The following is a 26,247-nucleotide window of genomic DNA, read 5'->3' as shown; positions in this document are numbered from 1 at the left end:
TCCAGATATAAAATGTGAAACAGGGGGCACGGAAAGGCTCAAAGAATGTTAAGCTTTTTAACAGGTCTCTGCTGTTTGTGATTAATCTTTAGCCACCTGCATATTTTCTTCATGAAGACTCCTATTCTACCTAAGCATATCCCTTATCACCAAACACTCTAAGAAAAAGATGTTAGTATCCAGACGGTGACAAATAAGATAACTCACAATGATAGCTTTGTGGGTGATCAAGTCAGGTGACCTTCCAGTCCTTCAAAATCAGGCTTCTGTGGAGTCATTTCTGGTTTATGATTCTACAAAAAGAAAAACTACAGACTGCCCACTAGCCTTGTGAAATGTTTTCAGAAATCACAAGCTTTAAAGATAGTGGTACCAAAAGGTGTATCTAATTTTACTAGCTCTAGTAAAGACAGAGATCATGAGAAACATATGAGAAATGTTTTTTCTCTAGGAAGATGAAGGAAGGTATCGATGCAGGAAGGTAAGATTAAGATAAACCTAAAAAGGGCAGGTATGTTGGACCGGATAGGCTTTTCCTGTTCCTAAAATGTCTTGTGCTCTTACACAGGAAAAGCATTCTTATTCACCCAAGGCTGTGCTAGGACTGTGCTAGGCACAAGTCCTAAGCAAAGGACTCTGGGTCATGGAGGCAGGACAGCCAGAGAGTGGTTAGGAGAGAAAGCGTCCAGGGTGGGTCCATAGGGTGGACAAATATCCCAAAGGGTCAATTCATTCTGAGAACAAACTGTTAGTTTTTTCTTATTTCTTAACACTTTCTGCACCAAAATCTGGATACATTTTAAGCTGGGGTGGACTCAGGTCATGGAGTCACTGAAGGCAAGCATATTCTGCGGTGCGTTGGTCACCTTTGGACTCTGCCAGTTCCAGTAATCGTCCAGCTACCCTCCCACAGATTCCTTTCCTGGATGTATTATCAGGGCGAGTTTTGATCCAAACTACTTACTTCTTCCATAGAAACGCTAGGACTATGAAAGAAAGATTAAGGGGACTAGAAAAATTCACAATGTTTAGAACCCTAACCATTTTTTGCACAGCTATACTCCCAATTTTATTCATAGCCAAGTAGAAGCCCAAGATATTAAATAAGTGTTGTTAAGCAATCAGGAAGACTTGAAAAGGACAGGGAAAGAAGCTAGTACTGAACCCAGATGGAATCCTGTTGAAAACCTGAAATGTATTTGAAAGGGATTCCATAATCTCTCCCTGCATTGCATTTTAGTCCCTCTTTTGATTTGCATGAGAATCTGTTTGGACAGAAGCAAGCCACTGTGAGTCTGCTCTTCTTTCCACCTGCTTTTCTAACAGCCTTGACTGGGAGTGTTCCCAAGGGGGTGAGCCACCAATTGTTATTCACAATAGCACTCCCCCCCCTCCCTTGTGAGATACTATGCCAGGAGATGTTTTCTATTCTTGGACAGCGGTTTTTCTGTGTGCAACATTGATTGACTGTTACTGGAACCCAGACTGTTCCCTTGGTCTCCTTTGCATCACTTCTCACTCACAAAGCTGAGAGCTTTAGGAGGTTTGGCAGTACTGTACATAAGCAAAAACTTTTATGGGACAGCCAAGCAATAGAGATAACAATGGGTAAATGTCAACAATGCATTTCTTTCAGGGACATATGGCAATGTGTTTTCTTAGATGATCTAGTTTATATAACACAATGCTTTTTAAACCTCTCTTGTCATGCTTAGAGTAGAAAGCACTGTTATTATGGAACATCTCGGAAGAACTAAACCTTATCCAGTGGAGACCCAAATCTGAGCTTTAATCTGAACTTGGATGGGAATAGTTGTTGGGGTCAAAGATAAGGGAGTAGGGAAGTAAGATGATTGATACTGAGCTTGTTCCAACACCGGAGAACATTCCAAGGTCTAGTGTGACCACCAATAAGAAAACTCTATCAGAACAATAAAACAGAATAACGGTCCCTCTAGGTGGACAGGAGGAGACTAGAAAAGCCTCAAAATGTCTGCCTGTCTTAACATGTAACAGCTGTTAGGTGCCAGGTATGGTACAAATATGCATTACAAATATGTAATATCATTTCCTGTCCATATGCGTATCAGATAGGCAGATTGTATCACTGGACTTTCATAATGTGGAAACTGAGGCACAAACACTTAAGTCAATGTCCATGGTCATAGAGCCCATTAGCTCCAGAGGTGGCATGTGAGCCCAGGTCCGTGTGCCACGGAAGCTTGTGCTCTTTCCTGTTTCCTGCCTCTCTTAATGTCCAAGGTGCTCCATAATTCTTCTGTTTTCACATCCTCCATCTTCATAGTTGAACTTCCCTGTATTCAGTCTTTTCTCAGTGAAGAAACAGAAGCATTTTTAAATAAAATCACACGTTCAGCCTCACTAACATTCATAGATGGATTCCACCGGAGCAGAGCAGCTGGTGCCGCCTTCCACCCTCCAGATGGCACCTGTGCGCCATTCACAGACAGCAGGAGAGTCAGGGTCCTCAGTAGGTTGGGCTTTTGCTTTTGTTCAAAGGACATTTACAGCAATTTGTTGTTCTCTGTCCCCCAAAATCCTGCTGGAGACATGGGCTGCCCTTTTAAGATTTGAAGCTAAATCAAATCAAAGGAACATGCGATGATCCTAAAGCTGACAGGGAGCCACCAAAACTTTTCTTCCCAGAGGTTGCCATCTAGAGAAGGCAGTTCCAGCAGGGATGCTGTTCCCACAGTAATGCCACCGTCAGGTTTTCCAACAGGGACATCTGTAGCCCTTTAGAAAATTCTCATTTGATACCCATCAGAAGGGCTTAGATCTCTCTTCTTTGTCAGCAAGAAGGAAGATTTGTGCTAGAGGGAAGCAATGGAATTTGAATGCTTGTGCCTTTGTAATTTTCATTCTAAAAAAAGAAAGGACTTTTTGCCCTCTTTCTTCCTCTCCTAGCAAAACAATAATGCGATCTAGTCAGGGAGTTTTGTAAGTTCCATTAGGGCTTCTATTGAAAAGGAATTTCTTGATAAAGCACAATTGGACTGTAAAGATGATCTTCAGGAAAGGATGCGGCTTGCATGAGTCTGTGGAGTTTGCATTCATGAACCCTGGGTTCCCGTAAGGCTACGCGCTTTATCTAGGGCAGCCCCGAGCGAGTTGGCAGAACTTGAGAAAGCCTGCTGGGAGGGGGAGCCAAAACCGCCCTCCTGTCAGTTGTTTTCCTCCACAGGATATTGGGTGATTCCTGTCCTAACCAGATACTGATTACTTAAAGCTTAGCCCAAGAGTTCTTGTCAAAATGATTTCCGCAGAGTATTTTGACTTGCTGAGGTCTGAAGAACTTTTAGGATTTGTTAGGTGTGGACCTGAACTCCAGGAACTGGTCTATGGTATTTGGTCAGTGAACTCCATCCGTTGGAACAGATTGTCTTAAGCACCTCATTTTCATCATCTTTCACACGTCTCTGAATGTCCTCATGTGACACAGAATTATTGGTGGAAAACACATGCATTGGTAATTCACACGAATGAAAGCAAAAGAAATTCAAAGGTCTTCACATTTTTTTCAGCCATAATTCAAACATTTGCAACCTGCTATAAATATGTTTGGCCCAACAAATCTATTTTCCTCTCAGAACTGTATTCTTGTACCTTGGAAACATCGCACCTTATTGACAATATAGATGAACTCAAAACATGGAAACTGCTGAAGATTTTTTTGGGGGGTGAATGCATCATTGTCTTCACATGAAACAAAGGATTAATGTTAACATCCAACTTTTCAAAACATTTTACCATATATACAACTTGGAATGGTAAGACATGAAAAGGGTGCATGTTTGTATATAAAGGAGTAGACCATGAAGAATCTTTCAAATTTTCCTTAGATATGTGACTTCCATTGTTTCAGTTTTATAGTACTTTGTTGCTTCCAATAATAAAATAAAAGATAAACAAATAAAAGAGTAAAAATCACAAATAAGTAAATAAATCTCAGCATTGTTTCACAGGCTGACTTTCACTGAAGAAAAAAACAATAAGTAGAAAAGAAATTCCAAAATCCACAAATAATATTTAAATCAAAGTGATAGTTCTTTAAAAACTCATTTTATCTGAATCAGATAGTTTATGTTTGGAGTCCTTTCAAATACTATGGTTGCATAGGGATTTTTTTTTTATTTTGCTATTGGTACCTGAACCCAGGGATACTTTCCCACATCCCTAGACCTTTTAATTTTTTATTTTGAGACAAGAACTCACTAAGTTGCTTAGGGCCTCAATAAATTGCTGAGATTGGCTTGAATTTGTGATCCTCCTGCTTCAGTCTCCCAAGTTTCTAGGATTACAGGTATTCCTGGTTAGTATAGGATTTTTTTTTTAAGAGCATTTTATTTTTACCTTCTTAGCATAAATCTCTGTTCAAACCAGAAATAAGTAAACATGATTATATGAAAATCATTGACTACTTATCAAGTTTTATGTTATAATTGTGTAATACATAGTAAATCTAAACACTATTTTTTAATTCTTTTGGCATCAGTGAAAAAACATTATAAACAGAAGAAATGATTCATTTCTTGTCAGTCTTGAAAATCTCATTGTAGTTAATTCCCATTTTATTTATTTCCTATGCCCACAAATCCCTGCCATGCATAAAAAAAAGAAAGATGAATAAAAGGGATTGAAATAAGTCAATTATCCTCTACCTTGTTAGAGTTGCCAGACATTCTGTGTATAGGGCACATGTCCTGTATTTAATGATTTTGTCCTGCATCCTGTAGTCATTTTGTCAGGATGCCCTGAAGGTCCTGTGTTCAGCTTTTTTCATTATATTACAAAAATGTAGCAGTTCACACTGTTTTTCAAAATCTAACTGGGCATCCTGTATTTTTATTTGCTAAGTCCAGTGACTCTACCCTTGTCATCCCTTGTTAGAGTCTTTCAGTCATTACACGCATTTGCATCTCCCTTGAGTGTACTCTCACTAGTAGAAATAACCATTTTCAGAACAAGTGTCACTAGTGTAGATTAGGATTGCTTAACATGCTGGGATGATAGAGTTAGTATCTGAAGTCCTTCTAGACTAACATGCACCTTTTATGTGAAAGGCAAAGCATTGAAACGAAAAGTCCATTATTCATTATTCCATCACTTACAGAAACATGTCCTGGAGATATAATAAAAGTGGCATCATTGAATATCTCAGAAATGAAAAGTTGTCTACATAAATATTAAGATTTCTATGTTAAAAGATCTCTGATGAAAAAAAATAGTGAATTATAAAACAATACCTGAGGGAGAATAGTTTGTTAGAGACAAGGAATATGCTTATAGCCATTGTTTAAAAGCCTGTTTTTACATATTCTCCATTGCCATCTGCCTTAGAGAAGTGTCATTGAATATATTAAGTTTGGAACATTTTAATTTTATCTTTACAGTTATAAAAGTCATTTGGACAGCAAATTTTTACATTGAAAACTTAATGATTACCCAAGTTGCATATCCAGAAGGCAGACTAAAGTGTCTCCCATGATAGATAAGTTATTTTAAACCATCTCTCATGACTAGTGGTGACAGCTGATGAGGTAGGTACTCTGATGCAATGCCCAAACGCTTACTACCTTGTATATTCAAAACAGTTGAAAGGATTCACTTCCATCTGTGAGTCTCAGCAGTAGTCACAAAGTGGAATGTCACCAGGGAATATGCACAATAAATGATCTATCTGTTGGAGCAAAGTAAGAAGACATTAGAATCTAGGCCTGGTGGGTGACTTGGGAGGCTGAGGCCAGAGGATCACAAGTTCAAGGTCAATCTCAGCAACTTAACCAGACCCTCTCTCAAAGTAAAAAATAAAAAAAGGTCTGGGGATATAGCTAAGTGGTAAAGCAATCCTGGGTTCAATTCCTAGTACCACACATCATCATCACATCATCATCATCATCATCATCATAAATAGAAAAGAAAAAGGGAAAGGAAAAAATACTGTCAAAAACTATGTTTGGTATTTCTTTGCATTTTACTACTTCAAATTTTATAAATATTTAAACATTTTCATAATCTGTAATATAGCAGCTCATGTATATCATTTATAAGTAAATTTCATTGGAGGTGTGGCTTAATTTCTTTTATTATAAGAATGGACAATAGAAAAAAAGAATTACTAATAATGTTCCCTTAAAATGGGTGATAAATTTCAAGTATAGTTCTAGTGGACTCAGTCTAAGTCTTTTCTACCATGTCTGTAATTCCAGTGTCCTAATAACTCTATTCTGTTATAATGACTTCAAAACTGATAAAGGGAGGGGAAAAAGAGATTAAAAAGGTGCTTATTGTAAGGTCTTAAATAACAAGGAAAATTTGCTTTTGCCATACTGAATATATAGGAGGAAATTATATTGTGTCTCTATAGACATATTTGCACAAATAAGCAAAGAGAGAGTACAAAAATGTATATGATAACATGGTTTAATAGCAAAACTAACTGGAAATAAATAATTGTATAGGTATTTAGCAACCATATGTAGTATTTTATATCTATTTATGAAACCCACATTGTTAGTTTAATAAGTTTTTCAATATATAAAGTAGAAAAAATGTTGCGAAACTGTACGAAATTTTATGATCCATGTGTATCTTAAGAATACATAAGAATCCAAACAGTGGTGTGCAGTGAGAAGTAGAGTCAAAAATGAGGAGATGGAAGAAACTAAGGGAAAGAGGCCTTTCTTTTTCACTTTCTTCCTTCTGTGTAATTTGTAAATTACAAAAAAGCTGGGAATATAGATATGTGGTAAAGAATCTACTTAGCATGTGAGAGGCCCTAGGTTCAGTCCCCAGCACTACAAAATAAACAAATAAAAGCTTTATAAAAGTTAAGATCTAAAAATTCAAATAAGGTATTATTTTATTTGAATTAACAGATTTTTATAACACAGATACATCCATTTAACATAAAATGAAGTGGAACTGGAACATCAACCACATTTTTTTTTAATAATAATGTAGACAAACACAGTCATTAAGATCAAGAGGTATTTGGGGATATCAATCTCAGATTGACTAAGTAATGCCAAAACTACATTAGTCTCCTTTATCTTCAGTGTCCTTTTCCATGATTACAGATACCTGTGATAAACTATGGTCCAAAAATATTAAGTTGAAAAATGCTGAAGTAAAAAAAAAAATCATAAGTATTAAATTGCACATCCTTATGAGTAGCATGATGAAGTTTTGTACTATCCCACTCTGTTTTGCCCTAGACTTATATTACCCTTTGGTCCAGTGTATCCATGCTGCATATGCTAACCAGCTATTAATCATTTAGTTTCCCAATACTTGGGTTCAAGTAACTCTTACACAGTTACAGAGTAGTATCACATGACATCACAATACCTATATTAGCCACCTCACTTTGTCTCATCATGAAGACATTGTACCATCACATATTATCAAAAGAATGGTGAGGACAGTGCCATAAGATATTTTGAAAGAGAAAGATACCACATCCACATAACTATAACAGAATATTGATAAATTGTCTTATTTTTATTATTAGTTATTGTTATTCATCTCTTTCTGGCCCTAATTTACAAAGTAAACTTTATCATAGATATATATACATAGGAAAAGCAGTATATACAATGCTTAGTACTATCCAAAGATTCAGGCATTCATTGGGGGTGTTGCAACAAATCCCTTTTCCATAGAGAGGGCCTGCTATATATATACTTTATGCTATGAAGACACAGCTATGAGGTCTACATCTCATGGTTCTTGACATCATGCTCATTCCTTTCATCATGACATGCTTCCATTCACACCTATAGAGAGTTATATAATGAACATCCATGCCTATACTATCCAGTTTAATTAATAAAACATTATAAATACAAATAGAAACTCTGGTTGATTTTGCTGAGCATGTTGGTGCACACCTGTAGTTCCAGCCATTTGAGAGGATGAGGCAGGAGGATCACAAGTTCAAGGCCAGCCTCAGCAACTTGGCAAGACCCTGCCTCAAAATTTAAAAAGGGCAGGAGATAGAGCTCAGTTGTATAGCATTTGCCTAGCATGTGTAAGGCCCTGGGTTCAATCGCTGGCAAAGAAGGAAGGAAAGAAACAAACAAACAAACTGGTTGATTTTAACTAATCTAATTCTCCTTCCTCTCCCTTGAAGGCAACCACTATTCTAAATTTAATGTTCATTATCCCCCTAAATATTTTTATACTTTTACTAGTAGGTCTACTTGTGTGTGGTGTGTGTGTATTTATATGTTCATATATATAGTATAATTTTTTTCATCTTTGTACAAATGCATCTTTCTGTCTTGATAGATTAAAGACCTAAATGTCAGGGCTAAAGGTATTGTTCTAGCCTGAAGATCTGCAGGTTTGAGATCCAGAAAAAGAAAATTGATACTTCAGTTTGAGACTGAAAGCAGGAAAAAGTCAATGCCCCATTTCAAAGGCCACCAAGTCAGCAGGATCCTTACTCTAGGGAGAGTTCACCCTTCTGCTACATTCAGGACTTTAATTGATAGCATGAAGCTCACCACACCAGAGAGATCAATCTGCTCTCCTCACTATACAGATTTAAATGTTAATCTCACCCAATATACTATTACAAAAACACCCAGAGTACTGTCCTGTTGGCACATCAACTTAACCATCACAGAAATTGTCAAAAAGTGAAAAGACAATCAACACAGAATAGGAAGCAATATTTTCAAATCATATGTGATAAAGGTCTAGTATCCAGAACACGTAAAAACTTTATAACTAAAAATAAAAAGGGAATAAGGCAAAAATGGGCAAAGAATTAGAAGATACACAAGTGTTCAGAAAGTTCATCAAAAGATGCTCAACATCATTAGTCATTAGGAACATGCCATCCAAGCCACAATGAGATACCACCTATACTCACTAGAATGGCTATGGTAAAAAATACAGACAGTGACAAGTATTGGACAAAATGTAGAGAAACTGGAACTCCCATACATTGCTGCTGGGAATGCAAAATGGTCCAGCCACTTGGGAAGAACATTTGGTAGTACTTTAGAAAAGTTAAACCTAGAGTTACCATATGACTTAGCCATTACACTGCTTGATGGATCTCCAAGAGAAATGAAAACACATTTCCACGCACAAACTTGCACACCAATGTTTATGGTAGAATAATTCATAGTGGTCAAAATTGGAACCAACTGAAGTGTTCATTAGCTGATAAATGGATAAACAAAAGGTGGCATGTTCATACATGAAACATAACGCTCCATAGACAGGACTGGAATACTCCTAGATGCTACAATGTGAAAGACCCTGAAAACACTATGCTACATTAAGGACGTCAGACACAGATGGCCATGTATCACAGTATTCCATGTGTATGTCCACAACAGATAAGTCCATAGATATAGAAAGTAGATTAATGGTTTCTAGGGACTGGGGAGAGGGAAGAATGTCAGTAGGTGGGTAGTTTCTTTTGAGGGTAAAGAAATGTTTTAAGATTTATTGCGGTGATGTTTACACAACTCTGTGACTTTACTAAAAACCACTAAATTGTACACTTTAGAAAGGTGAACTTTATGGTATATGAATTATATATCAATAAAAGGGGGGAATATACATAAATTAAATTTTATATCAAAATGTTAGCAGTTTCTAGAAAATTAATTGGACATTGCTTCTGGGCATTTTAAAATTTTATTTGATTTGGTTGAAGCATGCTAATTTAGAACACTTTTAATTCTGGAAATGTATTTCCTGCAGCAAGTATAAAAGTATCCTTTACATGACAAATTTCAGTTCACTCTTTAAAATGGGTATGATATTTTGCATTCCAGAAATATTTATTTTTTACCAGTACATCTGCTCCTTGGACATAATATATAGACAATAAAACAGTATCAAAACTTTGAATTCTGCACTTTGCTAAATACTCATGATATCTGCACTTAGGTGAATGGCTACTTGATTTTTCAGGATTATCTTGCAGTTATTCCATCTGTCAGTGGATGAGAAAAGACCCAGAAATTAAAATAAATTATTTGAGTCTGAAAGCAGTCAAAAGTCAAGGTCCTGTTTCAAAGACTACCAAGTTCATTCATCATATGAACAAATCCCATAGTTGAGGGGAAAGGCTTATTTTAGGTATTGGCAATTGGGTGTGATGATTTATATTTAAACATCTATCTTGCCCTAGACACCACTGATACCATGAATGTGTATTTACGTTGGCAAGAATGTGATCATAGTGATCAAATCAAGTGCCCCCTCTTCATTTATCACTAACACTACTCTTCCAGGTGGTTGGCGCCTTCCTTCCTTCCACCTGAGGGTGATGATACTTTGAATACAATCTGTGGCCACAGAATAACTCAACAAAGTCATTGACTCTTTGCTGCCCTAAAGGAAGCAACTCCCTACTCTAAAATTCCAAGGTGAAAGGCCAGTGACTTGTAGAGGGCAATGGTCATCCTGGTTTATTTGCAAAGGACCTAACTGACCAAGACCTGCATTGCATTAGTGGGTGGTACCCTTTAAAATGAACTCTGAACAAACACAGGAATGTATATTTAAATAAATTATTGTTCTTGGCGGAACATTTGGGGAAACTCTGGAAATGGTAGATTTTCCTAATTTTGATTGAGAGTTCATTTTAGGTAAAGGTGGGTCTTGATGTGCCCTCGTGGCTAATGACTTAAGATTACCGCTTCTTATATCAAAAACCAGAGAAGGACCTCTAGATGCTTTCAGATAGACATTAGATGCAATTACTTTTTAATGTAACTATTTCTTCCCATCAAGGTGAAGTTTTTCTTTGTGAAAATTTAATTTTATAAATGTTTCTCTCTAGTGCCTATAAACAAGTTCAAGGATTGGTATAAAACATGTTCTTAAACATAAATAACTTCTATAAATTCTTAAGCACGTCTCCATGCGCTAACAGGTTACATGGTATTAGAATAATCTATTTAGGATTCTTTCCTCAGAGACTATAAAGTTCTCAATGTCAGAGGCCATATCTTACTAATATTAGCCACTGCCCTCCACCCCCAGGGCCTAACCCAATTTCTAGAAAAAAAAAAAAAAGTACGGATATGTGTTTGTTATTGAACTAAGTTCAGAGTATCTAGTGGTTAAGAATGAAATCTCAGGATTCACTGCCTGTATTCACAGACCTTACTGAGTGAATTTTGATAAAGTTAACATATTTGGTTTCTCTGTATATAAAGTGACAATAATCATAACACCTGCCTCAAGAATAGTTGTGACAATTAAATGAGATTGTTTCCTTCCAAGTTGAGCTGGGGCCAGCTGGTTATTGCTCCAGGACTGCAACGCAGTAACTAAGCCAGGACTCCTGCTTGTTTCTACGCAGAGTGAAGATGAAGTTATTGACCATCAATACTTTCACTTTTCTTCCTTTTCTTTTCCTGCAACCTTCTATGCCCCTTAACCAGAGGGGATGGAAATGAGGAAATTTACTCTTCCATTGTGAACATATAACAAGCAGAGGGTCCAAATCCTGAGGGAATACAAGGTACCCTTTTTTTGGGGGGTATGTATTTGTGTGCACACAGGTATGAAGAGAGACTGAAAAACACACATCAAAGGTGAAGGCAGGGCACCACATCACATCTTAAAGATGTATTAAGAAAAATTGCGGCTACAGATACATTTACTAGGAAATTTGCTGCCTATCACTACACTAGCAGAGCAATGCAGATATATGGAATCTTGAACTGTGATAAAATGTTCCCATAATTTCATTTATAAATCCATAGTGAAAATTTATCATTACTGACATACATTGTTCCTATTCTACATGATGTTACTCATAAATATTCAGTTTTGTTAAATAAACACATACATAGGTTGAAAACAAAATTTTCCAGACCTATTTATCACCAGATAAAAATAATAAGAGTTGCCAATGTCTCTGCAGGATAAATGCATATATTCCACAGAAGCTTTATGGCACCTGCCAGGCAGAAAATGTCTCTCCGCAAAATGTTTTCAGTCATTCTGGCCCATTAAAAATAAAATAGGAAAACTATTTTATTTTTCTACAATTGACAAAATTTTTATTAAACTTTCAAAAAGTAAATCTTTCATTAGTAAAATGATGCTATGATAAAATTGTTAACAAACATCAAATATAAGACCTTACCAAATATTTACCAACATTTAATTCAAGAAGATTTTCATTACCCCCAAAAGAAACCCCACATGCATGGGCATTCCCTCCTCAGTTCCCCACTCCTCAACTTCTGGCAACTCCTATCTATTTTCTATCTTTATAGGATTTTTTCTATTTTGGGCATTTCACGTAAAAGGAATCATACAATATGTAGTCTGGTGTGTCTGGCTTCTTTTATGTAGTGTGTTTTCAAGGTTCATCTATATGGTAGCATGTATCAGTGTACATTTCCTTTTTATAGGACATTATATTCCATTTTGTAGATATAGCATATTTGGTTTATCCATTTACCAGCTGATGGATATTTGGATTGGTCCTACTTTGGGTTATTATGGATAATAATAATCCATATTATTATGGATTATTCTTCTATGAACCTCTGCATATAAGTTTTTGAGTTGGCATATGTTTTTAATTTGGAAACAATGGAATTGCTGAGCCACATGATAACTCTAGGCTCAATGTTGTGAAGCACTATCAAATGTTTTCGAAAGTGGCTGAACCATTGTACATTACCATTAGCAGTATATGAGAGTTACAGTTTCTCCACATCTTCACCAATTCTTATGTCCATCTTTTTCATTATCACCCTCCTAGCAACTGTGAGTGTAATCTTCTTATGGTTTTGATTTTCAATGTCTCTTCTTATTTCTTGATTCTCAATTCTGTCTATCTGTATGTCAGTCTTTATGCTAATACTTCATTGTTTTTGTTAACTTCATAGTAAATTTGAACTCAGGGATAGTGAGTCTTCCATCTTTGTTCTTTCTCAAGATTATTTTGTCAATTTTGAGTTCCTTGCATTCCACATGGATTTTAGGCTTTTTCATTTTGCAAAAAAACACCATCTAGGATTTTGATAAGGTTAGAGCTGAATCTGTAGATCAATTTCAGAAAGTATTACCATCTTAATGATATTAAGCCTTTCAACATGTCAATGTTGTAAGTGCTTCCATTTATTTAGGCCTTTCATTTATTTCAGTGATGTTGTACAGGTCCAAGTGTAGCTGTTTTAGATTTCTTGAAAATTTTATTCCTAAATATTTTATTCTTTTTGATGATATTGTTAATGGAATTATTTTTTAATTTCATTTTTAGATTATTCTTTGCTAGTATATAGAAGCACAATTAATTTCTTATTGTGATATTGTATTATGCAACTTTTTGCACTTCGATTATTACTTAAAATACATTTTTTTTGTGTGTGTGAAATCCTTGGAGATTCTTGTATATAAATTTGTGTCATCTGCAAAAAAATGCAATTTACTTTTTCCTTTCCAATCTGGATTTTTTTTTTTTGTTTCATTTTCTTATCTAATTGCTATGGCTAGAAGCACCAGTACAATATGGAATAGATGTTGGAAGAGCAGACTTTGTCTTGTGCCTGATCTTATGTGGAAAGCTTGAGTCTTTCCTCATTAAGTATGATGTTAGCTGTGGACTTTTTTATACCTGACCTTTGTCAGGTTGAGGAAGTTCCCTTCTACTTCCAGTTTATTGAGTCCTTTTTTTTAACATAAAAAAATGTCGTATAATTTCTGATGATTCACATTTTAGCTGAAATCTGTAGCTAATTATTATCATGTATGTCATTTCTGGTCTTGAAAATAAATGAATATATTTAACTTACCTGCAACAATAAGTACTAAAAGGGTTCTTGGTAATGATTGTGTAAGCAGACAGGGAGTCAATTGTATTGTGTGGCTTAGAAAATACTGTGTGTGTGTGTGTGTGTTCATATTTGTATATAAATCAACCAAAATTGAAAGAGTCCTCATTTTAGAAAGACTGGTTTACTCATTGAAACTTAATGTTTCTCCAGCATCATCTTTCTCTTAACTAATTATATGAACTAGGAAGAACCAAACTTGAGAACTAAAATTAGAGCCACCATCATTTTGTTCTTTTTTTAAAAAGGGAAACAGCCTCCTCACCATGAGTGACAGTCAAAACAATACCAAATGCCAAAAAAGAGAGAGTAAAAATTAATCATACTTGATTACAAAACAAAGCACTACTTTTTTTGTATAAACAAAATCACCATAAGTCTTTAGAATGCTAATGCTCAGTCTATTGATATTTAAATAAGATTCAAACTAAACTAGACCTCAAATGTAGCATTTACTGTACCTGCATAAGCTTGGCTTCTTCACTCAAATCTAAAACTGTTCTACCATGATCTTCAAATTCCCCTGTTTCCAGAAGGACTGGAAGAGCCATCAGACCATAAGTATTGTGCCTAGCATTACTCTAACTGGTTTATTTGCAAACTTTCATCTATGCAGGCAATAAGTGTTGCTTTCTATGTATTCAGTGGTACAGAGAGAGAAAAGATTAAAGCCAAATCTTTGCCCTCAGGAGTTCACACTTAGAGCAGATCATTTCTAATGATTATGGTATATATTGGAGACATTTTAGAAAAACTGCTCTATGAAAAAGCCCCTAGGGTTTGGAAGAGGATCTGAAGGAATGGAGGGCAAGCTCATTTGAGGTATAGGGAACAGAGATGCAGGTTGATTGTTTGCCAGGGGCTCAGGAAAAGGTAGTATGTGATAGATGAGGCTAGAGAAAAACACAGGGAGTAGATTAACAAGCATAGTATGTTGAAGGGCTGCTAGTTGGGGTTTATTATCATATTTCATTCCAGTAAAATCTGGAAGAAAACATTGAACTAGGAGATGTTAGAGATAGGAAGTCTTACTGGAAGTAAGTCCAGACCTACTGGAAGAGTCTGGACCAGAGATGAAGAGGATCTAAACTAAGTCAGCATCAAAGGATCCCAAGAGTCCAGCTTCATGCTTCTTCCATGCCCCTTGTGTCCAGCAATTTCTTCAAACTCAGAGATTTTGAGTAGTTTTTTAAATGCCTTAACTAAAAAAATAATCATGGAAATGCACACTTAAGTACAAGGTTGTTTATTGCAGTTTTGTTTATAATGGCAAAAAACTGAAAATAACTTACTGTCCATAAGATATTGGTTAAATAAACAATTGTTACATCCACACAAAGGGATACTACAGAATGTTTGAAAACAGCATTTAAATAAATCTGAGACATGAAAAGACATTCAAGATATATTTAGTTTATAAAAAAATTAAAAATAAAATAATATATTGAGTAATTGACATACATACAAAGACTTGAAGACCATACACAAAATGTTATTAGCAATTAAGTATCATTATTATGGAATAATTTTCTTTCTTTTTAATCTATGCTTGTTAGTTTTTCTGCAGTGAATATGCCTTTTGATTAGAAAACAGTGTGCTAATTGTAAACACATGAGGTAAAATTTTTAAGTCTATGGGGTATGAAAAATGGTCTCATCTCAAGTGATCACTGTTATATTTATAACACTGCTGCAAACTTTTACTCACTAACCAATTTTACCAACCTTGACTTCTTCAAATATTTATCAGGGTATGCCCACACAGCTTTCCCAGCTATATATGTGAAGTAAGAATTACTACTATCATCATCATCATCATCATCATCATTTGCAAATGTGTATTATGTGCTGGAAAAATTCACATATTTTTCCTTCCTTACATTTTATGATGTGAAACAACCCCATGAGTTTCATTATCCTTATTTGCAATTAAGGAGTCTGAGATCCAGTGAGTTTAAGCAAAGTGGCCTAGCATCAATTTAAGCTCAGATCCTAAGGGCAGTACTTAAAGAATAATGCAACAACTTCAATTTATATGCTTTTTAAGTGATTATTTTTAAATAATAAAGGTGTATTAAATTTTTCCTTGTCCTATGTGTCTATGAAAGATCTGATATCATGGTACAAATGCAAAAACTTTTTGCAAATCATTTAAAAGGAAGAGCAACAGTCTACCCAATGAAGCAGGTGATTTCAGGTAGAAAAATGGATCATTTCCCACATTTCCACACCAAAAATGTTCTTTCAATATATTACGAGATTTTCTTTTTACTTTAGAGTGAAATTTATTATCTTCCAGATCCCGGACCTGATATCTTTTATACTTATTATATAGGACCTATTCATTTATTATAGCTTCTAGAGATTAGCAACCTTGAATTTTTGTCACAATAAATAACTTTCCTAGTGCTTTGTATCTTTCTCCTCACTCTCATCTGTCAAGTGGTCCAGAAAAAGGGTACTACATATAATTTACTTAAAGAGATGAAAACAGGTTGGGCCTGGTGGCACATGACTGTACTCCCAGCAATTTGGGAGACTGAGGTAGGAGGATTACAAGTTCAAGACCAGACCCACCAACTTAGTGAAAACCTGTCTAAAAATTAAAAATAAAATAGGGCTGGAGATGTGGCTTAGTGAAAGAGTGCCCCTGGGTTCAATCTCCAGTACTGAAAGAGAGAGAGAGAGAGAGAGAGAGAGAGAGAGAGAGAGAGAGAGATGGAAACAGCCTATTACTAATTAAATACTATTAACCCTTGGTACTTAAAAGCCAAAGAATTTGAAGTTGCAAAGAGCTTTAGTGGCCAGTCAATCCACATGTAGTAAAGGAATTCCATCTCTCCATTTTACCATTTTTCCTATCCTTTGTTATTCAAATGAACTATTATAACACAGAGGGAGGCAAGGTTGGGCTGAAGGCCTCAGGACTCACATTTTTAGATCTAGAGAGAAGAAAGTGTTAAAGTTCTTCCTATCATGTGAAAGATATATATACTAATGAAGACAGCTCTGGGCAAATCATGCATTTTTTAAAACAAAACCAAAAACATTCTCAAAGGTCAAATCTGTTTGCTTTCACTCTCTATGAAATTCTTGTAATCATTAAGATGCATACCTTTCTGTTCTCATTTCAAATACTTCAAGATAAACAGCTGCCACCATTTCCCACTGAAAAGTAATTTTATCATCCAGGAGTCTGAGAAGTACATCTTCCTACATTGCAGGCAGACTGGCCATTTCTCTCATCTTATTCTACTCCCATTTCTGTTCTTTACTGGGTACTGAATGAAGTGCCAGGCTTGAAGTCTCATAGCACTCCATGGCCAACACTACAGAAAGAGTAGCACAATTAAGAATTAGTCCCTTTCACACAACACAGGAAACTGTACCCTTCTGCCTAAATCCAGCTTCTTTATTTTTACTTTTATTTTTTAGCTGTTGATGGATATTTATTTTTTATTTACTTATATGTGGTGCTGAGGATCGAACCCAGTGCCTCACACATACTAGGCAAGAGCTCTACCACTGAGCCACAACCCCAGCCCCCTAAATCCAGCTTCTAACACCCAAAGTTCTGGCCCTCACCTACTAGGAAAATAAATGCCTGGTTTCTCAGCTCTGCCAACACTCAGCTGCAGTGTTCTTATATTTCTAGAAACAATGATGAGGAATTGAACAATTTCAGCTGAAATGTTTATATTCTCTTGCTGAACTGGCTGTGTGGCCCTGGCCCACAATATTTAGACATGTTTTCCTTTTTACTTAATTGAAATTAGCATGTTAATGTTTATTGCATTCCTGTTACCTTTCCTTAAGAATTTGCTTTTTCCTTCAATTGTTTGCAATGGTATCTTTTGAATTTCCTCCCTCCTCTTTATTTTTTGGCATAAATAATAATTGGTGCTACAGCAGCAGCTCGATAAAGCTTTCTATTATGTTCCCTTTTGTCCAACAGCAATCATGAGGCACTAAAAAAGCTAAACAGTTTGTTCACAGCTACATGACAAAATAGAAGCAAGATTTTCAATAGAAGTTCTGTCTTATTTTTACGCAGTTTTTTTTTAATTAAAGGTCTCAGACTCCTACTATTTTATTGATTTTTTTCTCTAAATCATTTAGATATTTTCCTATCTTGTTTTTATTTTTTCCATAATTTGTGTTTGCCTTGCTTTTGAAATGTCTTTTTGCTTCTATGCTCACTTCTTACCATTATGGATGTGATTGATCAAGTTCATATTCTCTTGGTTCAGTAAAATAGTGTTTTACCTTTCAGACAGATCATTAGTTAGTTATAGCATTCCAACTGGGCTCAATGGCACACATCTGTATTCCCAGTTACTTGGGAGGCTGAGGCAGGAGGAATGCAAGTTTGAGACCAGTCTCAGAAACTTAGTGAGCCCCTAAGCAACTTAGTAAGACCCTGTCTCAAAAAAAAAAAAAAAAAGACTGGGGATGTGGCTCAGCGGTTAAGTGCCTTTAGTTTCAATCCCCAGTACCAAACAAAAACAAATAACTTAACATTCCTATTTTATAAATCATAACCCTCTCTAGATTTTTCAGCAAAGTGCTAGAAATATTGATAACCTGTTTGAAAAGAAAACAAAGACCTTGAAGCTGGGCAGGTGGTGTATGCCTGTAATCCCAGCAGCTCAGGAGGCTGAGGCAGGAGGATCACCTGTTCCCAGCCAGCCTCAGCAAAAATGAGGCATTAAGCAACCCAGGGAGACCTTGTCTTTAAATAAAAAAAAAAAAGTCAGGGGGAGGATGTAGCTCAGTGGTTAAGTGCCCCTGAGTTCAATCCCTAGTACCTCCCAACAACAACAACAACAAAAAAAAAGACCTTAAGGATTTTTCCTTTCTTATACCCCAAAATAAATTATAAATACATTAAAAGATTTAAGAAACTAAATTTCAAGAGAAAAAATTCCTCTGAATTAAAGCAATGCAAGAATCCTCTACAAAGGAAAGATTAACAATAGACTGAACATAAATATAAATTTTAAACAATTCTTCATGTTTCAAGACAATAAGAAACTATATGTTTGCAACATATTCATCAGACAATGTCATATACAAACATCAGCCAAGTCAATAATAAATATATTAATGTTACAATATAAAAATGAGGAAAGAGAAAGAAGAGAATGAACAGAAAATTCTCAAAGGTAAAGACCTACATAAACAAATGAAAATCTAGCTTATCCTCATCTTTAACCAAAGAAATAAAATAATAAGCCACTGACATCGCTGCCCACAAAACAGCAAAGTTTAAAAGTCAATTTAAAGGCAAGTAAAGAATACATGAGTATGAGTGATTTCAATTCCTTTTTTTTTAGAACTTCTAAACTTTATAGATTTCCTCTAATGAACTTGCATTATTTATATAACGAAAAAATTAAAACATGAGTATATTTAATCTCTTCTCTCTAAGCACAAGACCTGACTAGGAAGTGCCCAAATATTTTACTCTTTTTTATTCTACTGATTAGATTTCCTAATTCCACCATATTTCACTTAATCTAAATATTGCCTGTTCCTTGAGAATAAGAATTAACAAAAGCAAAGATTTTTTTCTAAGGTCATGACATCCTACCATCAGATTTCACGGACAGGACAGAGAGTACTTACCATGATAAGGGCTGTTTTGTGGAAAATGCTATCTGTGAGGTCAAGAGCTTGTGCAAATTTAACTCCATAAGTGAACTTTGAAACATTGTCTGAGGTGTTGAGGCAAAGTGCTTTAGAGTTGTTTAGGATTCAGGGGAAATGAATTTGCCATAATAAAGAGAAACTTTAAGATAAATAGGTTATCAAGAAGGATGTGTTTTTCTTTAGTGACAAATGTGTAGATTATAACCACTGAATTCAAAGCATTAATCTCAGTAAAAACAATGTTCGAGTTTTTGTAAAGACCTCCTAAAATAGATCCTTTAGAGAACTAAATGTGACAGTTAAGTAAGACTTTGCCCATTATTACCCAAAGTTAATAATAGCCAAGCATCACAAGCAATTTACTTACATTATCCAGTTAACCTTTTAATAACCCTCTGAGATAGGGTTTCTTTCATAAAAGGAGAAAGTTCAGAAGCAGCAAGTCTAGACGGCCTCACCGAAGTTTCACCACAAGGGCGTGTAGAGGAAAGATTTGAGCCCAGACAAGTTTACCTGTAAAGATAAAGTTTGTACCAGAACACTGGTACAAATACTTGCATTCCAGTGACTTGACTTTCTGCCCACCCTACTCCTTGCTTTGGGAGGCAAAGATGAAAGAGCTCAGATTTTATATTGTAACTTGGATTGAATCTTTGCTCCACGTTGGGTGTCTTTATTTTCATTATTAGTTGTTCAAAACATTACATAGCTCTTGACATATCATATTTCATATATTTGATTCAAGTGGGTTATGAACTCCCATTGTTACCCCGTATACAGATTGTAGAATCACATCGGTTATACATCCACGTTGGGTTTCTAAGCTGGTGATCTCTTCACCTGTAAAATGAGGGGAAGTAATATTGCAGAAGGCTATGAATATTGAGCTACCATATGTGAAAGTCCTTATGATAATACTTGGCAAATAATAAATATTTAACAAATGTTAGTTTCCTTTCTTCCTTCCCTTGCCAGGATGACAGTTTACAATTCAGTTGACATGAAAACACTACATTGGGTCTCAATTTAGCACAGACTCCCTTATTACTTACACACTAAAGCAAATGAACCTTAGACATGGGGTCTCTCAGGTTTGGGCAGGAAGTGCCTTGGGAAGCTAACACAGAAGTTGACATACCTCCATGTTCTGATCCTTTCGTTCCTGGATTTGGGCAGACTTCCAGTAGCCTTAGAGGTTCTCAACTCTTGCCTCCCTCTCATCTCGGATAAATGATTCTGACTTCCATTTCCAAACCATGTTTTTTACATAACTGAACTTCTGATCAAACTGCTTCTCTGTAATTTCTCTAAGTTGTCTTATCATTTTCTCCTTCCATGCTCTCTCTCTCTGAAATAATTGTCTCCCCCAAATTTACCTATTGAACCTTTACCTTCAGGGCACAACTCAAATGACTCCTCCTTTGTGTATCTGCACTGTCCAACTGGGTGGAAGAGACCTCACCACCTACTAAACCTAGAGTGGCTCTGGTGTTACTCCATTAACAGATTGTGGACACTTTTGTCTTTTGAAGCTGAAAATTAAATGCAATCATAATTCAAAATGGCATGTGATTAGCAACCCCTTAGACAGCATCTCACCACTCCTTACTAAAATATCTATTGAAACCAGCAAAAGTCAAATCCTCACAAATATACTAAAAGGTAAGGCCAATAGAAAACATTATTGTAATTGGGAAAGATTTTTCATGAAATTAGTGACCAGAAGAAATGGATCAAGGAACTTTAAAAACTGTTTTCCCACTAAAAATATATTGAAATTCTTGGTCTAAAAGTAGAACCATTCTTTGCTCCTCCTCAGCTCTTTACCTCCTATTAAGAAACACAAGAAGCCCTGCTGATATCACTAACAACAACCAAAAAATTTAAAAAGTGGAGGGGAGAGACACTCATCCCTCTATAAAATATGCATTATTTTATGAGGCGTTCAGAATGCTTTTCCCTAATTAATGACCCAGTAATTCAAAAGGGAAAAATTGAATTTCACTGGATTAGACAAAGGAGAATGAAGGGAAGGATGGAGGGATGGGAATAGGAAAGATGGTAGAAAGAATAGGACATAACTTTTCTATGCTCATATATGAATACACGGCCAGTGTCACTCCACATCAAGTACAACCACAAGAATAGGAAGTTATACTCCATATATATATATGATATGTCAACATACATTCTACTGTCTAAAAAGAACAAATAAAAAATTAAAAATAATTAATTAATTAAAAAAGCATAATAATAAGATGAGAAAACATAGAGACACTCCAAAATAAAAGCCAGACATGTCAATATTAAAATTTTTAAAAGTCAGATGTGAGAACAAATATAAAATTAATAGGAAAGAAACATTGATACGCTCTACGGTTAAGATATATCACTCTTAATTCTTCAATTGACACATTGACTGAAATACATAATGTCAAAATTGTACAAAATTAAGAAAGAGTACAAGTGATTATTTTGAAAGACCTACAACCATATCACAGGCTTTGATAAATTCAATAGGAAAATAGGAAAGAATACACTGGAATAATATCTTTAACAACATGTAATAGTGTAATAAATAAGGTGATATGTATGTATAAATGTGCAAATGGGTAACACAGGACTTACACACAGACATGATCAAACCAACAGCAAAATCATCTGTGAAATATTTAGGAAAAAAATTATTGCAGTGTTTCTCTCAAAGAAAGAATCAAGAAATCCCAACCATTAGAAGTCCATCTCTAAGTTCCATGTTGTATAGTTAGACATTAATAAGGAATATTAATGTTCAAGCACTTAAATGACCATCAAGAATAAGAAGAAATTAAAACTATTTAGAGATTAAAATAACACTGGAGTATAGCTCAGGGGTACAGTGTTTACTCAGCACGCCTGAGGCCATGGGTTCAATCCCCAGCACAATATTTTTTTATTTATTTAATAAATAAGCAAATGCAAAAATAAACAATAAAATGATATTATTCTTTAAAAACAATTATTGAACTAGAATTGCACTGAAGCTGCAACTTTTTGTTCAGTGGATTTTTGGTTTTATATTCTCATACTTTTCCATTGTTTAAAATTAGGCTCTAGGGCTAGGGGTATAGCTCAGTTGGTAGAGTGCCTGCCTCACATGCACAAGGCCCTGGGTTCAATCCCCAGCAACACACACACACACACACACACACACACCAAAAAAAAAATTAGGCTCTAATGGATTAACTATCTCCTGATGTGGCAATCCAATACATAGCAAGTATAGAGAACACAATTTGGAGGGATTAACCTTCTGGGCCTACTATCTACTCTTACTGTCTTTACTCTTATTTGCTTTGATCTGTTGTTCCCTCCTATGCAACACCAACCATTTGGCACCATATTTAATCTCCTGACACACACCAAAGATCCCTTTAAATCCACCAATTAGTATGAATGCAGTCTCTCTCTTTGACCCTCAGTCTCTCACATGCTATTTTATAGGAACAGCCTTGCTGTCACTGTCACATGTTATTTTACTGTTATGTTCCTTACAGCTATTTTAACTGTAAGAATCACTTACACCTTCCACCCAGGATACTGGGGTCTTTATACTGAAAGAGACCCACCTCACTTCCCAAAAAAAGGAGTGTAATTATAAAGGGAAGATAAATTGGAGCTTAGTTTACAGGCCTGTGATCTCTACAGTTTCTTGTAGGTCACCACAGAGTTAAATAGCAGTACATATATACATTTCCACGTAGACATGCATCTATATATAAAGCAATGGTGGAGACAGAAGCTAAGGATTCACTCAGAAGTTAAAAAATACATATATATATATATATATATATATATATATATATACACACATATATATGTATAAAAAGTATATATATACATATATGTATCTATATACATATAGATACATATATGTGTGTGTATGTGTGTGTGTGTGTGTGTGTATATATATATATATATATATATATATACACCTTAAAAAATTTTTGTAGTTGTAGATAGACAGCATGCCTTTATTTTTTATTTGTTTATTTTATGTGGTGCTGAGGATGGAACCCAGTGCCTCATACATCCTAGGCAAGCACTGTACCACTGAGCCACAACCCCAGCCCTATACTTTTAAATTGTATTTCAAATGCAATAAGTTGAACCAAAACAGAGATTGTGGTTTTTTATTTTTATTATGTTTTATTTGAAAAGTATAAGTGTGTTTATTTGTGTAATATGATGTTTTGAAATATGTATACTTTGTGGAATGCTAAGTAAAGCTAATCGATAGATGCATTACCTTGTTCTACTTTTTCATGGGGAGTACACTTAAGACATTTTTCTCTATATTTCCTATGTCCAGTAAAATCATAAGCACAGTACATTGATGTCAAAAATATTATATGACGACATGATTTATTACTGGACTTTCAGACATATGTGTAAGTAAAAATTGGTTTGTTATGTCTGATTTTCTCAATTCAAATGTGTTTACATTCCCTAAATTTTTCACTAAATATAATTAGCCATCCTATTATTTCCATAACAACTATATCTATTAGTAAATTATAGTACATGTTCTCAATTTGGAGTTATTTGCAAAAATAAAATTGTCAGTTTTCTATAAAGGATTTGTGAGTAGTTGCTATTATCAATCATGGCACCAAAAGAAAAAATACATTTGGTCCTTATTTCTGTAAAAGTTCTTGCTGAATTACATGCATTTTCAAAAAGACCAATCACACACAATTTGTGTGATCAAAATAATTCATGTGATGTTAACCTAATAATGTTATTTTTCCATGTAGGCGAGGATCCAATGTATCTCTTACATTGGACATGAGTAGCTTGGGGAATGTTGAACCCTTCGTGGCTATTCCAACCCCACGGGAGAAGGTGGCCATGGAATACCTTCAGTCAGCCAGCCGAATTCTCACCAGGTCACAGCTGAGGGACGTCGTGGCAAGCTCACATTTACTCCAAAGTGAATTCATGGTGAGCCTGCCATTTATTTTTTCTTCAGTATTTTTATACATATGGAAAATAATGAGATATACGTGAGAATGGTGCTACCTTGGGCTCAAGCAGCTTATAGCAAACAAATGTTTATAATAATGTATGATGGTTTTAGAGCTACCCACTGTCTTATCAACTGTTGATTAAGTGTTTAGACTACACAGCAGTAGCTAAATTAAGGCAGAGTATGTAAGAGCTGACCAGGCAATGCAATGGTACAAAGAAGCTGGGCAGAGAAGGAGCATTTCTGAAGAGATTTGGCACATGCAGGGTGGCACGGCCATAGACAAAAGGAGCATTTTAGGATTTTAAAAAAAAGTCGTTTTCACTTTTTGAGGAATTAAATTATTCAATCTGCCCAGCGACCAGCGCTGGCTTTATTAAAGAAGGTTCAAACCGTGAGCAAAACGCTAGGGAGTTTTAAATTAAAGAGACAAGACTCTAATTACCTTTAAACCAGCTCCAGGATGGCTTCTCCTAGCTCCCGCCTCCAGCCACCTAATGCGGTAGCAAGGTTTACTGAACAGGAGAGAGAGAGAGAGAGAGAGAGAGAGAGAGAGAGAGAGAGAGAACAAACACGCAGGGAGTGGACTTTTATTGCATTGGGGAAAAAAAAATTCCAGGGAAAATCCCATCCAATGAAGGTTAAGGGGGCAGCATCCCAAGGTCAGGGGCGATGATTGTGTCTTAGGGGCAGTGGCCAGACACGCCTCTGCACGGACAAGCCCTCAGACCTGGAGAAGGTTGGGGAATAGCTCTGACACAGCTGTGTCTAAGCGCCTCTCACCCAGCCAGGGAGGTAACTCAAATCACGTATGAGGATGGCCTCCCACAATTCAATTTAACAGGAACACCGGAATCAAGATGAGAAGTGGCATAAATTGAGCCTCAAAAATATTTTTTAGAATCACATATGCATTTAAACTTATATTTTAAAAAGATCACACTCTATTTTGAAAATGGAGAGAATCTATAAACCTACAAAGAGAATCTTTTAAGCCTACAAAAGGTAGCCAGAAGTAATGAAGAAGTCAGGATTGATATCCATTTTTTTTTTGTCTTAACCAACAGGATGCATATGGTGCTTATCTTAAATGAAAGAAAGAACACAGAAAGAAAACCAAGTGTTTTGGACCTATCAATATTCTAGGTGATAACTTAATGCATAACAACATATATATATACCCAAAGAGTTTGGATTCAGGCATCAGATTAGACTTCTTGGGTTTAATTGTTGTCCAAAGGGAATATTTATTTGGTAGATCAACTTGCATCTTAAATCAGTCATATACCTTAAGCCACATAGGTTGAATAAAGTAAATTCCAGGATCAGTTTAAATATTTGCAGCCATGCTAAGGCAAAAGATCTAGTACAGACAGATCAACTGTTAGCACTATCAACTATTATTAATTGTCTTAAGTCAAATACAAACATGGAGGTTTTAAAAATTATACTCTGCTGTGTGTCATATTTTTATATGAGAAGAAAATGAGACCTACCAGGATAAAAGAACCAGCCGGTGATCACACAGCTAACCAAAGGCACACCTAGTATTCTTTTCTAGAACCAAGGTGGCCTTTGTTTGTGAAATAAGCTTTTAGCATAACCTACTTCCCTGAAAGGACAGGTAAGGCCAACAAGGAATATCCAAGAGAGGGAAAATGCTGGAAGATGACAGATTGTCAGTGTGTGTGTCATAAAACAGGAGGTAAAATGAAAGAAAAGTAAGGAATAAAGATA

At 35.6% G+C, this 26,247-nt stretch overlaps 1 protein-coding gene across 1 annotated transcript in view; it reads left to right on the top strand.

Moving 5' to 3' along the window:
* The window catches only part of Ptprr (protein tyrosine phosphatase receptor type R), a 264,907-nt gene that overhangs the window by 185,377 nt on the left and 53,283 nt on the right, over window positions 1-26,247 (top strand). Inside the window, exon 7 of the mRNA XM_058574639.1 lies at window positions 24,299-24,485. Coding sequence (XP_058430622.1) covers window positions 24,299-24,485 — 187 coding nt within the window. The remainder of the gene's footprint in view (window positions 1-24,298; window positions 24,486-26,247) is intronic.

This window comes from Marmota monax, unplaced genomic scaffold (genome assembly GCF_021218885.2).
Source record: "Marmota monax isolate L192 unplaced genomic scaffold, Marmota_monax_Labrador192_F-V1.1 WCK01_AAM20220418_F8-fsc00056, whole genome shotgun sequence".
NCBI lineage: Eukaryota > Metazoa > Chordata > Mammalia > Rodentia > Sciuridae > Marmota > Marmota monax.
This window is presented reverse-complemented; position numbering and strand designations above follow the sequence as displayed.